At 46.6% G+C, this 11,714-nt stretch overlaps 2 protein-coding genes across 2 annotated transcripts; one reads left to right on the top strand and one right to left on the bottom strand.

The window, feature by feature from the left end:
- The first annotated feature begins 72 nt into the window (after positions 1–72).
- LOC148406830 (tumor necrosis factor alpha-induced protein 2-like) lies at positions 73–6,453 on the top strand. The gene is made up of 13 exons (XM_088403685.1): positions 73–90; positions 778–882; positions 992–1,416; positions 1,482–1,693; positions 1,769–1,883; positions 2,562–2,684; positions 2,749–2,846; positions 2,909–3,001; positions 3,120–3,486; positions 3,551–3,676; positions 3,771–3,923; positions 3,993–4,117; positions 4,569–6,453. Exons 2-13 carry the CDS (start codon positions 795–797, stop codon positions 4,747–4,749), a joined length of 2,106 nt encoding a protein of 701 aa, XP_088259811.1. The 5' UTR covers positions 73–90; positions 778–794; the 3' UTR covers positions 4,750–6,453.
- ckbb (creatine kinase, brain b) lies at positions 4,985–10,943 on the bottom strand. The gene is made up of 8 exons (XM_088403686.1): positions 10,779–10,943; positions 8,109–8,309; positions 7,747–7,901; positions 6,740–6,872; positions 6,488–6,659; positions 6,278–6,401; positions 5,903–6,092; positions 4,985–5,434 (listed from the first exon to the last, which is right to left on the bottom strand). Exons 2-8 carry the CDS (start codon positions 8,299–8,301, stop codon positions 5,256–5,258), a joined length of 1,146 nt encoding a protein of 381 aa, XP_088259812.1. The 5' UTR covers positions 8,302–8,309; positions 10,779–10,943; the 3' UTR covers positions 4,985–5,255.
- Between the last annotated feature and the right edge of the window lie 771 nt (positions 10,944–11,714).

Here is an 11,714-nt window from a genome sequence, read left to right as displayed (position 1 = left end):
TACGTCTCTTTTATTCCAAAGGGCTTTTGACACCAGACATTTGATGGGAAAACTTCGAAGGAAAAAAGAAAAAAGAAGCTTCCTCCTTACGTGAGTCAAAAGATGATCATTTCATTGCGTTTTAGCCTTAATGATGTGGAACACTAAGACTGATGTGGAACAGTGGTGTGTGTGTGTTTGTAATTTAGTTATGAATGCGCTTTTCATAATTCACAAATTCTTTTCAAACATTTAATAGCAAAGGGGGAAAAGAAAACAGGAATTTATGCCTGATCGGCGCCAGCCATGTTCAGCCATGTTCTTCTACCCCACCTTGTGAAAAATCATAAATAATACATAGCCGCTGTTGAATGTTTGAATTCAAAGAAAGACATACTAATATGTCCCTGTGATTAAATTCAGTTTTGTATTAAAACTACAGAAATAACAAGTGGTTAGCCAAAACGGTTAAAAATCGTACAGAGCAAGAAAAACATTTTGGAAAAAAACATTTTCCGTTGTCAACCTTTATTCGGTGATGTACCCTCTATGAATTTTATCCCCAGCTAAGTATCTTTGGATGAAAAAAAAGAATAAGAATAAAGGCATAGAATGTATTGCAAATGAGTCATTATAACACAATTTAGCAATAAGTTGTGTCATGTTCCTTTTAATTAACTATTAATTTGAAAAGAAAGTTCCTGTCATGGCTTTAAAAGGCATTAAATTAGATTTGCTGAAAAATGAACTGGACTACTGACAACAAACTAATTCAGTTATGACTATTGACATGTTCAGGTGAAAGAAATTGTGTCATGGAAGACAGCCCAGAGGCAGTGAGAAAATGGCTGAAGTTTCCAGGAAGGTTCCGGAGGAACGTGGATCAGCAGAAACATAACGCAGGTCGGATGCAGGACTTGAACTTGGAGAGCAGAAACATGCAAAAGCAGAAACTCCCAAGAGAACCACAAAGAATCTGAGCTTAAGTCAGCAATCTTTTCTTTCTACGCAGAGGCGATGGAGTCAGAAAACAGCAGCAAGAAATTGTCAGAGAATGAGGAGAAGCTGGAGGAGATCAGCAGGAGGTTATCGGTCAGGGAGGAGGAGCTCCTTAGTCAGGCCCGGCCCAACCAAGAAGACGTCGACCGACTCTGGCGAGACTTGGAGTGTCTGAAGCTGCGAATCCTGACGGCGATCCAGGAAAGTCTATCTTCTGATGACCCGCTAGACCTGTCGAGCGCCGTGGCCGCCATGCAGTTACAGGAGGAACAGGACCGGCGCTGGGCAGGCAACGAAGGCCCACCGTGGCGACCTCTCAAGTGTCTAGGTTGTCACAACGCGCTGCTCGCCAACGTAATCGAGTCCGGATTAGAGGAGGCCGCCCGAGAGGGAAACCGCGGCGAGATGGGCGGGCTCTCCACACCCATCAAGAGGCAGGTGAGTCGGTCTGTGAAATTACTTCCTGTCCTCGGACTAAAAGGTCATCCATCATGTGCGTGTAGGTATGCGGCATGGGTAAGCGAGTGAAGGCGGACCTGCTGCGGTGCGTACGTGTGCTGCAGCCTTGTTACGGGGCTCACGTGGACCTGCTCAACGTGTATGCCGGTTTGTGTCAGCGGACGTTCTCGGCTCGACTGAGCCGCATGATCCAAGCTGGACTAGAAGCAGACGACTGCGCCTACCTGCTCTTCTGGGTCAACGCGTTCTACCCAAAGTGAGAACACCTGTCGCTCGATAACGTTGCAAACGTGCAAATTGAGTCACGTGACGCAGGTGTGTGGTCGTGCAGGGAAATCCTGCAGCATGAAGAACTGCGTGGGAAGCTGAAGACCGGGTGTTTGGGCGCTCTTCTGCAGCAGGATCAGGTGCAGCGGCTGGAGGAGCGTTACATGAACAACAAGGAGGTCAGGACCAGTATTGTAGTCCAGACAGTGCCAATTGAGACAAAGACATTCTCGAGTCTAAAGGGAGGAGGTCATGACCAAGACAAGACGCAGACTTTTGCAGGTTGAGACTGCGACAAGTCCAAGATTTTGTGGGGGTCGAGACCGAGACAAGACGCTGACTTTTGGAGGTCGAGATTGAGACAAGACCAAGATGTTTGAAGGTTAAGACCAATATAACACCAAAACCTTTTGAGATTGACACCAAGACAAGAACGAGACATTTGGAGGTTTTGACCAAGACAAGCCCAAGAATTTTTGAGGCTGAGATTGAGACAAGACCAAGACTTTGGGAGGACAAGAACTTTGAAGATCAAGACTCAAACAGGTGCAGGACTTTTCAACTTTTGAAGCGAAAACAGAAGCAAAAACAGGCCAAAAGTCATGCAATTTCTCACTGTTCATAGCAGTAGTAGTTGTAGTAGTAGTAGTTCTCAACCAGCCTTCATCAAAATCCTGAGTCCGACCTTCAGTATCTGAGACTGGGACAAGACCAAGTAAAAATGCCTTTGATTGCAAGTTGAGGCCGTGTCCAATCTCGACACCAAGACAGGACTCAAGAACTGCAACACTACAGTACTAATAACACAATCAAAATGTGCCAGTTAGCAACACATCTGCTTTTAATTTCCTAACCAGGATCAGGTCTCCTTGTGGCTACATAAAGTCCTGCAGAGAGAAGAAAAAAACTGGACCTGCGGCACCATGCCAGAAGTCATGGAAGATTTCTTCTTCTGTCCACTGGCCATCGATGTCATTCAGGTGGCAGACATTCACCGCGTGTGTCACAGGCCTTATATGACAAGTGTCTCGGATATATTTTCAGGTGATGGACGGATCCCTTGCAGACTTGAGCTGCTTCGTCAATGGTGATGGCGCCAAAGCTCACAGGATCACAGCTCACCTGGAGAGCTTCCTCCTAAGGTACTCCAACGCAACTGACGTACCAACGAATATCGCGAAATTTTCAGAAACACATCTTTCAGGTACAAGAGGAGTTTAGAAAAGTTTTCACGTAAAAAGGATGAGCATGTGTCAACATGGATGAAAGCTCACTTGGTCTGCGAGGAACAACTCAGGTGATGCCGTTGATCGTCCTTAAATATTTTGACGCCTGATGGATGAGCAGGCAGTGAATTATTGACCGAGCAAGTCCAGATGCAACAAAGTCTGACTCGGGACCTTTCACGTCCACAGAGATTACATCAAAAGTCAACCAGAAAGTCAAGTGGCAAGCCTCTCAGAAAAACATCTAGAGAGTCAAAGGATGAGTCGATTGGCGAGTCAACCAGGGAGTTATCTGGCGAGTCAAGGAGGGAGTCGGTTGGCAAGTCAGACAGGGGGTCAACTTGGAGGTCAACGAGGAAATCATTTGGGAATTCAAACAGGGAGTCTGTTGGCAAGCCATCCAGGAACTCAACCAGATATTGAAAAGGAAAGTCAAGAGGGACCTCAAATAGGACGGATGTCTTGGCAACAGAAGCAACGCTGTGAGGCCATTTTGAATGCGCTGAGGGAACACGTGTACTCCACTTTCACTCGTCCAATCCACGAACATCTCAAGGTAGGAAAGCCCATGTATGTGTGGACAATCATGGGCACGCTTACAGGTGCGGGCACGTCTTCAGGTGTATTACAGGCAGCTGTGGACGCTGGGCTGGTTGGATGGCTCACCTGTCATGGACTTGCTACTGGATACTTTGTTTGAACTCCTGAGTCTTCAGCTGACTCGACTCAAAGCTTCCTGCAGACATGTCAGTCCCACCTCTCTCTATTACGTGTGTATCTGTGCTGTCTCTCAACTTTGTCTTAGCCGTGCGACTGTCACATCTTTCTGTGTTGGGGCAGAGGTTGGTGCGTGCGTTTCACCGGGAGTTAGTATCGGAGTACCTGAGTAGGATGTCGAAGAGCCGTCTGAAGAGCAGCGAGGAGCAAGAGGCCGCAGTGGAACGGATGGTGGCAGACGCAGACAAGATGGACGACTTTTTCCACACGGCAGCAGTGAGAGAACGTCCTTTCCCATAATATCTGCTCAGCCATTTGAGAACCCGACTATGATCCTGCGGTCAGGGCGGTGGTGGACCTTCGCAGTTGGGCCCTATGTTACACCATGTGGCCGACATGGTTCGTCTGAACCGACCGGAACGTGTTCGGCAAGAAATGATGGATTTCGCCAAGAGGTTCCCGGATTTCAGGTGCGCTCCTCTTTCTGAATGGACGGTGGGTTCTGTTTTCAAACACACGTGGTTACCATGACAGGACTGTCGCACTTGAGTCCAAATTTAAACCCAAGTCCGGATGGACACGGATTTACGTTGTCTTAGATTTGACGCAGACTCCTCGGTACATGACTCGGTCTTGTTTCGGATTCGGCTAGACAGTTTTGGACACAACCTTTTAAAATATTAAGCTTCTCAAATTTTGATCTGTGAAAATAGACTTTTGCTGTCTTAAGGTTTACCCTTGTTCTCATCGAGACTTGGACTTGGAACTGGACTTAAACTTGGACCTTGTTGACTCAGACTTGACTTGGACTTGAAACTTTGTGACTCTGGCTTGACTTGGACTCAGATCTTTGTGACTCAAACGTGACTTGGACTCGATAAAGGTGGACTCGACCACACCCTGTGCACTTGTTCCCCACAGTGACTCAGTGTTCTCGGTGCTGCTCGCCCTCAAGTCGCATGTCTCGGCAGCTGACATCCGTTCCATCAGGCGCGGTCTGGAGCAGGAACGAGCCTCAACCAATCAGAAGCCGGCGCTCTTCTCTAGGCTCAAAGGCGGCAAATGGGTCAGAATCACAGCCACTCAGACTGATACTTCTTGATTGCTTTCATTTTCAGAGATGATTTTTGACAGCACAAAATGTGCATGGTGGCATGATGGATGGCTCTTTATTGCTACTACTATATTATTATCATTGAAGGCGTCATGCAGAATTTATGAGTTTGGATTGAATCCATTTGTCCATTCAAAGTATATTTATGTATAGTATATTCAGTATATTCAGTATATTTATGCAGGATATAAAGTGAGCAAAGTGTATGTAATGAAGACTTGGAGGTGTTTCACAGACTTTATTCATCATCATTATATTCATTGTTATGTTTGACGTCATTATTATTATCATGGGATGTTTTAGCTGCTCCAGAGAGGAACTAGAAAATCGAGGAGGCGTCAGACATCTACGTGGCTCACTAACATCCCGTAAGACAGGTTCTGCTTAAAGTGAGGGAGGGGGTGTCGGGGTGCTGAGGTGTAGGGGCGGTGGGCAGGCGTGGTTACGGGTGCGAGAGATTACGTGAAGGGTGCGAGGTGTCATAGGTGAAAGGTTCACTTCTGCTCGGGCATCAGGTCGTCGATGGCGTCTCCGGCCTCCAGGCGTTTCTCCATTTCCACCAGGAGGTTGACGCCATCCACCACCATCTGGACCAGCTCCACTTCGGAGAAACCCAAGCGGTCCGCATTGGAGATGTCAAAGACTCCGCCTACTGCTGCCGTGTCCACGCCCCCTGAATAAAAACAAACCCGCTTGAAATGTGAGGAGGACTACCTCAGCCAAGGTCTTTTCATGAAAGGTCTGACCACCCAATGTCCCCTCACAAATGTTCCACCCACCAAAGGTTTCCTAGTCATTTTCCGGTCCCCTTGCCGAGGTCTTTGTCAAAGGTCCCCTCCCAAGGTCCCTCCACCAAAGATCCACCTGAAGTTTCCCTCAATTATCCCTTCAGGGCCACCCGGTCAAGCTCCCCAGGCAAAGGTCCCCCTGCCAAAGTCCTTTCATCGAAGGCTTCCTAAGTCCTCCACCAAAGCTCCACCCACCCAAGGCCCCCTTAACTACAAGTCCCACCCAGGAAAGCTCCTGCATCAGAGGTCCTCGCCACTAGGTGCTCTCACCAAAGATCCTCTAGCTGAAGTCCCCCCAAAGTCCTCTATCCCCCTAGGTCCCCTCAAGAAAATCCTCCTGACTGGGTTCCTACCTGTGCCTCTCTTTTGCAGCCTGAGACGTTTGAGGACTTCGCCGAAAAGCTCGTGCTTGCTGAGGTTGGGAATTTTGACGTGGACACCAGCACGCAGACCGGTCCCCAGGTTGGATGGGCACGTGAGGACATAGCCCAGGTGCTCATTCCACATGAACTCATGACCTCGATCCTTGAACAGGGACTCGATCTGTTTGAGGTATTTCAGTCAATCAGTTTTACCAATACGATGGCAGGCCGTCAACAGTGCAGTGGTCAGATGGAACATTAAAATGACACCAGAACCACCAGATCATTAAAGATATTTCGGTTCCTCAAATACTTTTGTGTTTCTTATGAGGAGCAAGGCTTTAGAGCAGTACATTTTTGACTGACCTTAGTGAGCCCGGTGCAGAATCGAGTAAAGACCTCCCTCATGTTGCCGCCTTTCTGCATGCTGATGACGCGCAGATGGTCTTCCTCGTTGACCCATACCAGGAAGGTCTTGTTGTCGTTATGCCTGCAAGCGCAAGCGAACATCACGCGGTGGCGAACGTCGCGTGGTGACACGTTTGAGCAAGCGGAAAAAATCAGACACATTCTGACCAGATGCCACGACCGTCGGGCCAATCGCGAGCCATGCCAGACGCCAACAGCAGCGGCGAAACAGGTTTGTCAAACAGGAAGTGGTCGTCGATCAGCTGCTGTTGTTCCTCCTCCGTCATATTCTTCAGGGCATAGTAACGACCCTTCAAGTCCCCTTCCAGGGCGTCCAAACCTGCAAATTATCACAAGGACCAACTTGCTGTTTGCCGAGCAGGAGGCGCTGCTAGTGGCTTGTAGGAAATGATGTCATACTTTGGATGGAGAGGTCCTCAATGGCACGACGTTCTCCACGGCTGCAGTGAGGCGGCAAGCAGAAGCCACGGATGCTTCGGCCAGTTCGAACTCGAGAGCTCAGAACGTAGTTTGGATCTAGATCGTCACCGCCCTGAAACCGGAAACCAACCCTCAGTTAATTGGACTCAAAACATAAGAGACTAGAACTGGAATGGGAAACTCTGACTTTTGAGGTCCGGTCTCCTGCATGTTTTAGATGTGCCCCTCTTCCAACAACTACTGTACTTGGAATTCTTCCTCTAATGCCTATTCATATTTCACAAGTTTGAAGCTCCAAAGTCTTTAGTCTAGCTTCAGAATCTTGCCTAAGGTGTCAAATGCAGAGAACTGGAAAGGACCCTGAATTTATTCAATCCTACCAGGAGTCTCTGCCAGCCAGAAGAGGGTAATCCAGGTCCAGAAAGTAAAAACTCTGCCACAGTTTTACTTTAGCCACAGGTACCTCTACTCACCTGACTAAACGAGCTAATTTTCCCATGAGTTGAGGTTTTGGCTTTCTGGACCTGGATTTTTCATCTACTGCCAGCGTTAACTCAGCAGCTTTCCTGAAATCAATCAGCGCAAAAAGTGAGTTACTCCAATCCGTGCTCTAAATACTGAAATCTGTTGCTGGCTCCAGACAAAGACCGGATTGTGGTTGATCTGGTCTAAAATTCTAGCCTTTTCTCTTCAGAAGTGACCACAGTTCTGTGTTGATGTGACCCAACCGTGGACTGAATTGGAAGGTGCACAGGGAACTTTTAGGACTTGGTAACTTCTTGTTGCTATTTTCTTTTTTAGTTTACCCATCTCGTTATCTCGTTTCATCTAATCAGCTGTTTTAGAACTGGATATTCAGTTTTCTATCTCACAGGAAGTCCTCTGTGCGCTCGGGTTTGGGCTACATGGGTGTGGAACCTACTTCTTGGAAGAACCCCATATTTATTTCATTGGTGATGTTTAGTAGAGTGGTGGAAGCAGTTCACCTGCAGGTTCTCTGGGTCCAGGTCGGTCTTGTGCTTGTCATCGGGTTTGTAGCCCCCGTGGCGGTCTTCGATGATGGGGTCCATGAGATCCCGGAATACCTCGTAGGTCTCCTCGTCTCCCGCCACACAGCCCACCGTCATGATGAATGGGTGACCTGAGAGTCCAAAATCATTCTTGTTGTTGAAAACAGTTCTTGGCTAATTCAGCCAAAGGCTTTATTTCGAGGTAGATCAGCTCGAGTCCAATCAAGAGGCAGAAAGCGGTGATAAAGCCGCGGATCCAATTAAAGTTTCTAATCGGCCCAACGCAAGGTGATTTCAGGAGTCATGCGGGTTCATTTAGGTTTTGGGAGTTGGTTTACCTGGATTGTCCACACCGGTTTGGATGACATCGTCCAGGGTGAAGCCACTAGGCGTCTCCTTGTCCCGCAGTTGGGCGTACATATCCAGGGTCAGCACCTTGGCCATATGGTTGTTGTGCTGGCTCAGGTCGGGATACTCCTGCTCGGCCGAGTAGTTCATCTTCATCTTGTTGTGCGTGTTCCCGAAAGGCATGGCGACTGCTGCAGAACACACATACCGACAGGGGTACGCCAGAGACTCGGAGCGGATAAACATCCGTAGCGGAAACGCTAGGGGGCATCTGAGAGCAACTGATAGTCGCGGTCTGAAGTCAAAGTCGATCATTTGCGGAATATTTTGGCATATTTGTTTTTCCTTCTGTCATTTTATCGAGTGGTTTCATGTTGCTGTTAATTTGCTCTTGATTTGAAAAGAAAATGCACTGTTCCCATCGCAGCATTAAAAAGTATGAATTTAGATTTGCGGGTACCTGCAAAAACCTGGGTAAAATCTAACGTAGCCTCTGAAGTACTTTTACAAAAAGCTGGGTAAAATCTCACGTGGCCTCTGAAGTACTTTTATGTACCACCAGAGGTTCTCGTACCCCAATTTGAGAACTGCTGCCCCAGAGGGCGCAAGTTTGATTGCTGGCTTCCGTCAGGAAGGGCATGCATTCAGCCAGTGTAAAAATAAAACGAATCATGCCTGTGACTTTGGTCATGGAAAGCATTTCAGTCACCTTTTTCTTAGCAAACTCAATATTGATTTGCTTGACATGAGAAGGGCAACAAGTACTCCATTAATCCACAACTAACAGCTGATCAAATTAATGAATTATTTTACTTTAACTTCAATAAATATGAATTCTGAGAATTTATGCCCCTCAAAGTAAGCGATTTTATTCTATGTTTATTATTATAGTCAAGGTTGCTGCGTTTTCACACCGCACCCCCAAATTAAATGCTACCTCTGAAAAAGTGCTCCCTCTAGTGGTATGTGAATGAATCATTTCTCAAGTACTTTACTTTTTGATTATATTTCACTTTAAAATTTAAATAATTTGTTCATCTTCTTAGAGTTACTGATTATCAACTTTTATTTTTATCAATTTTTTATTTAGTGTTATATATATATATATATATATATATATATATATATATATATATATATATATATATATATATATATATATATATATATATATATATATATATATATATATATATATAAAATTATTAATTAGGTGGTTTTCCTGTTTATGTTGATATTAAACAGTGTTTTCTCAAAATATATTGACCAAATTGTTCTTTTTCTTTGCCATTTATTTAGATTTCTTGTAGTACTGTATTCTATCTTTAGTCTATGATAGTGTTTATTTCATATTTTCATAGGCCATTTGTTTTTTCTGGAAAAAGCGTTCCCTTGTTTATGCTGGGGTTATGTTCTCAAAAATACCCATGTGAAATCTGACTGGAAGTAGATGATTTTTTTTTTTTTTTACCACACGTTTGTTGTTTTTTCTTTTATGTTTATTCATTTATTACTTTTCAAAATTTGTTTGATTTACAAATTGTAAGCCTGGGTTTATTGTTTTTTGTTCATTTTTTAATTTGTTTATATTCTATGTATGAAGGCTGTAAAACCACTCTCTCCTTTTATTTATTACACTAATAGGCATGAACCTTTTTCATATTTAAACTGTTCAAACGTTTATAGGACAGCAAAAATTGATTAAAAAAAAAACATCCGTGAAACAGCAAATAGTGAACCGTGAAATAACGAGGGAACACTGTATTCTGACTAAACGTAGTTTGTTTTCTTAGAAAATGCCATCATTGTACTAATATCTAATATTGTAGGACCACTTTTTTTTTCAATTTTGATGAGTGGTTTTTATTACAAGGAGGGAACATTCTTTTTTTGTCTGAAAAGTTTGAGAGCCATGCCACTGGCTGAGCTGCATCCATCTTTTGTGCTTTACGACTTGGCAATGTCGCTGGATTTATTCCTCTCATCACTCAAGGGTAAATTCCCCAAATGAAGGATCAATCATCCATATGATCGTACGATATAGAAGCCCCGGATCCCCTTTTGCTTGGAACGGGCCTGTTGTCCTCCTTGATCGATCCCCGATTGATTGGTGGCTTGCGTGTGTGGTGAAGGTCACGCAGGAGCTGAGCTTGCTTGTGCGCAGTGACGCAGCAGCTCGTGCGCGCGCGTGCCCGCCGGTGCAGGCCTCCCACCCTCACCTTGTTCACCTTCACCTCTGACCCTCTCACATGCAGCCGCAAACGTCACGCGATGCGTTAGTTCGCGCCCGAAGTGCGTGCGCGCAAAGACGATTAGCGGCGATGCGCGCGTCCGGTGCGCGCTTTTGCGCTGACTGCGCAACACCTGCGTGCGGACGGGAGCGCGCGCAGGCAAGGGGGGGTGGCGGGCTCGCGCACCTGCTCGATGCGGGTCGAATGAGAATGAAAATCATTGCAAATACATCGACAGGAATTTGCAGAAAAAGAGCGTAAACAGCGACTCTTTGTTCTGATTGCCCCCCCCCCGCCCCCCCGCACCCGTGATGACGTAACGTCGGGGGAAGGGGATGGGTGGTGGGGGGTCGTGTGCACATGACACATATGACAGAGGGTCTTTTTTGATCGGCAGCACTGATGAAATGTGGGAATGATGATCCTTACCTGATGTCGGTTCCGGCGGGACGATGCGGTGCGAAGGAAGTTGCTCCGGTCCGGTCCAGTTGGGTTCTGCTGCGGCGACGGATTACAGCGCGTCTATCTTTTTATACCCGCCCCTCGCAGCCCATTGGCTCCTATTTGCGGTCCATTCATTCCATTGGACGCGAAGCTGGTGCTGGTGCTGCTGTCACGTGACGGCACTTGGCATGAAGAACCGAGCTGTGTCGGAACCGCCTCAGATCCGTCGGATTTTCACGTGCGTTTTGGCGCGAGAAAAAGCAGACACGTTTCCATGACAACGCCTTCAGCGTGATGCTGTTTCATCTTCATCATCATCATCTTTGTATCGGTTTTTTTTTTAGACACAGCAGACGTCGTTTTCAGCCAATCGTGGGCTTCGTTCCCCTCCTCATCGGGCTATTGGCTGGGCCTCCATCACTTCAATGCACTGATGACTTTCTCAATAGGTGACCTTTCACCTTTCAGCCGTCTGCGCTTGCCTTGTGAATCTTAACAAACTTGCAACAAAAGCAGACGACAAACAAGCGAACGTTTGTGCGTGTGCATGTCCAAGTGTGTGTGTGCATATGCTCGTATGTGTGTGTGTGTGTGTTACATAAGCTGGCATCCTGGGCTGCTAATAGGGTGTTTGGGTACACCAAGCTAATCTCTTCTGGTGAGAGAGAGAGGAAGGGCCCAACTCCATGATGGAGTGGAAGTCCCTCCAGCGAGGACGAGGACGATGAAGAAAGCATTATATTTTGTTGCGTGCGAGTGTGTGTACCCACAGCCTTTCTGCTCCGATTGGTCGCCCGCCGCTTATGTAAGTGGCTGACAGGCAGGTGCATTGTGGGACATTTAGCCAGCATCGGCCTGACCCCATTTCATCTTTGTCGCCACGACAACCGTCCAACAAGTGCACACTCACTCACACACGTA

The sequence above is a fragment of the Hippichthys cyanospilos genome, chromosome 20 (assembly GCF_059441005.1).
Source record: "Hippichthys cyanospilos isolate Australia breed blue-spotted pipefish chromosome 20, RoL_Hcya_1.0, whole genome shotgun sequence".
Taxonomy (NCBI): Eukaryota; Metazoa; Chordata; class Actinopteri; order Syngnathiformes; family Syngnathidae; genus Hippichthys; species Hippichthys cyanospilos.
The sequence above is the reverse complement of the archived record's forward strand: the minus strand, read 5'-3'. Positions and strand labels throughout refer to the sequence as shown.

Bases quoted from the DNA above. Each gene is read 5' to 3' on its own strand.
- LOC148406830 (XM_088403685.1), top strand. From the start codon at position 795: ATGGAAGACAGCCCAGAGGCAGTGAGAAAATGGCTGAAGTTTCCAGGA. The intron at 1,694-1,768 runs GTGAGAACACCT...GTGGTCGTGCAG, and splicing joins GTCAACGCGTTCTACCCAAA to GGAAATCCTGCAGCATGAAG. The intron at 2,847-2,908 runs GTACTCCAACGC...CACATCTTTCAG, and splicing joins CTGGAGAGCTTCCTCCTAAG to GTACAAGAGGAGTTTAGAAA.
- ckbb (XM_088403686.1), bottom strand. From the start codon at position 8,301: ATGCCTTTCGGGAACACGCACAACAAGATGAAGATGAACTACTCGGCC. The intron at 7,902-8,108 runs GTAAACCAACTC...TTGGACTCTCAG, and splicing joins AACCGGTGTGGACAATCCAG to GTCACCCATTCATCATGACG. The intron at 5,435-5,902 runs GTAGGAACCCAG...GTTTTTATTCAG, and splicing joins GCTGCAAAAGAGAGGCACAG to GGGGCGTGGACACGGCAGCA.